This window comes from Neopelma chrysocephalum, unplaced genomic scaffold (assembly GCF_003984885.1).
Source record: "Neopelma chrysocephalum unplaced genomic scaffold, ASM398488v2 Primary Assembly neopelma1_96967, whole genome shotgun sequence".
NCBI classification, from domain to species: domain Eukaryota; kingdom Metazoa; phylum Chordata; class Aves; order Passeriformes; family Pipridae; genus Neopelma; species Neopelma chrysocephalum.
The window spans coordinates 2,210-3,131 of record NW_020925610.1 but is presented as its reverse complement, the minus strand read 5'-3'; the positions used below and the strand labels follow the sequence as shown (position 1 = coordinate 3,131).

The window sequence follows — 922 nt, the reverse complement described above, 5'->3', positions numbered from 1 at the left end:
GGGACTGGGATTCTGGGGACACTGGGATGGCACAGGGACACTGTGGCCACGGGCACAGAGTGGGACTGGGATTCTGGGAACCAGGATGGCACAGGGACACTGGCCATGGGGACAGGGTGGAACTGGGATTGTGGGGACACTGGGACTCTGGGGACTGGGATTCTGGGGATTGGGATTCTGGGGATGCTGGGATGGCACAGGGACACTGTGATGGCACAGGGACACCGTGGCCATGGGGACAGGGTGGGACTGGGATTCTGGGGACACTGGGGTTCTGGGGACACTGGGATTCTGGGGATTGGGATTCTGGGGATTGGGATTCTGGGGACTGGGATTCTGGGGACACTGGGATGACACAGGGACTCTGTGACCACAGGCACAGGGTGGGCACGGGCAGGGGGGTGTCACTGACCGACGCTTTGGCCGCCGCAGCCCCCCAGGATCCTCCGCGCCCTCTCTTTGGCATCGTCGGGGATGGCGGGATTGGCCATGAGCTCCGGGCACAGGCACAGCGCCGTCACCTGAGGGGACACGGGGAGGGGTGACACACACACGCGGGGAGGGGGGTGACACTGAAGGGGTGTTGGGGACCCCCCCCCCCCGGGGCCGTACCTGGCGCAGGAAGGTGATGGGGGTCTGGCCCATGGCGTGAGCGTCACCGATGTTCGCCTTGATCACCTCCGAGAAGGGCTTGGGGACACCCTGGGGGGACACGAGTGGGGACAGCGGGGGGGGGGAACGGGACAGCGGAGACGGGGACGGGGGTGGGGACAGCAGGGACGGGGATGGGGACAGCGGGGACGGGGATGGGGACAGGGATAGGGATGGGGACAGCAGGGATGGGACAAGGATGGGACGAGGACAGGGATGGGGACAGCAAGGATGGGACAAGGACAGGGATGGGACGAGGACAGGGGTGGGG

The 922-nt window shown here is 66.3% G+C and overlaps 1 protein-coding gene across 1 annotated transcript in view; it reads right to left on the bottom strand.

Moving 5' to 3' along the window:
• The window catches only part of LOC113960970 (alanine aminotransferase 1-like), a gene marked incomplete at its 5' end in the record, with an annotated part of 3,736 nt that extends 2,971 nt beyond the window's left edge, over nucleotides 1-765 (bottom strand). The window contains 2 exons of the mRNA XM_027670932.1: nucleotides 413-521; nucleotides 613-765. Coding sequence (XP_027526733.1) covers nucleotides 413-521; nucleotides 613-765 — 262 coding nt within the window. The remainder of the gene's footprint in view (nucleotides 1-412; nucleotides 522-612) is intronic.
• Nucleotides 766-922: the final 157 nt, after the last annotated feature.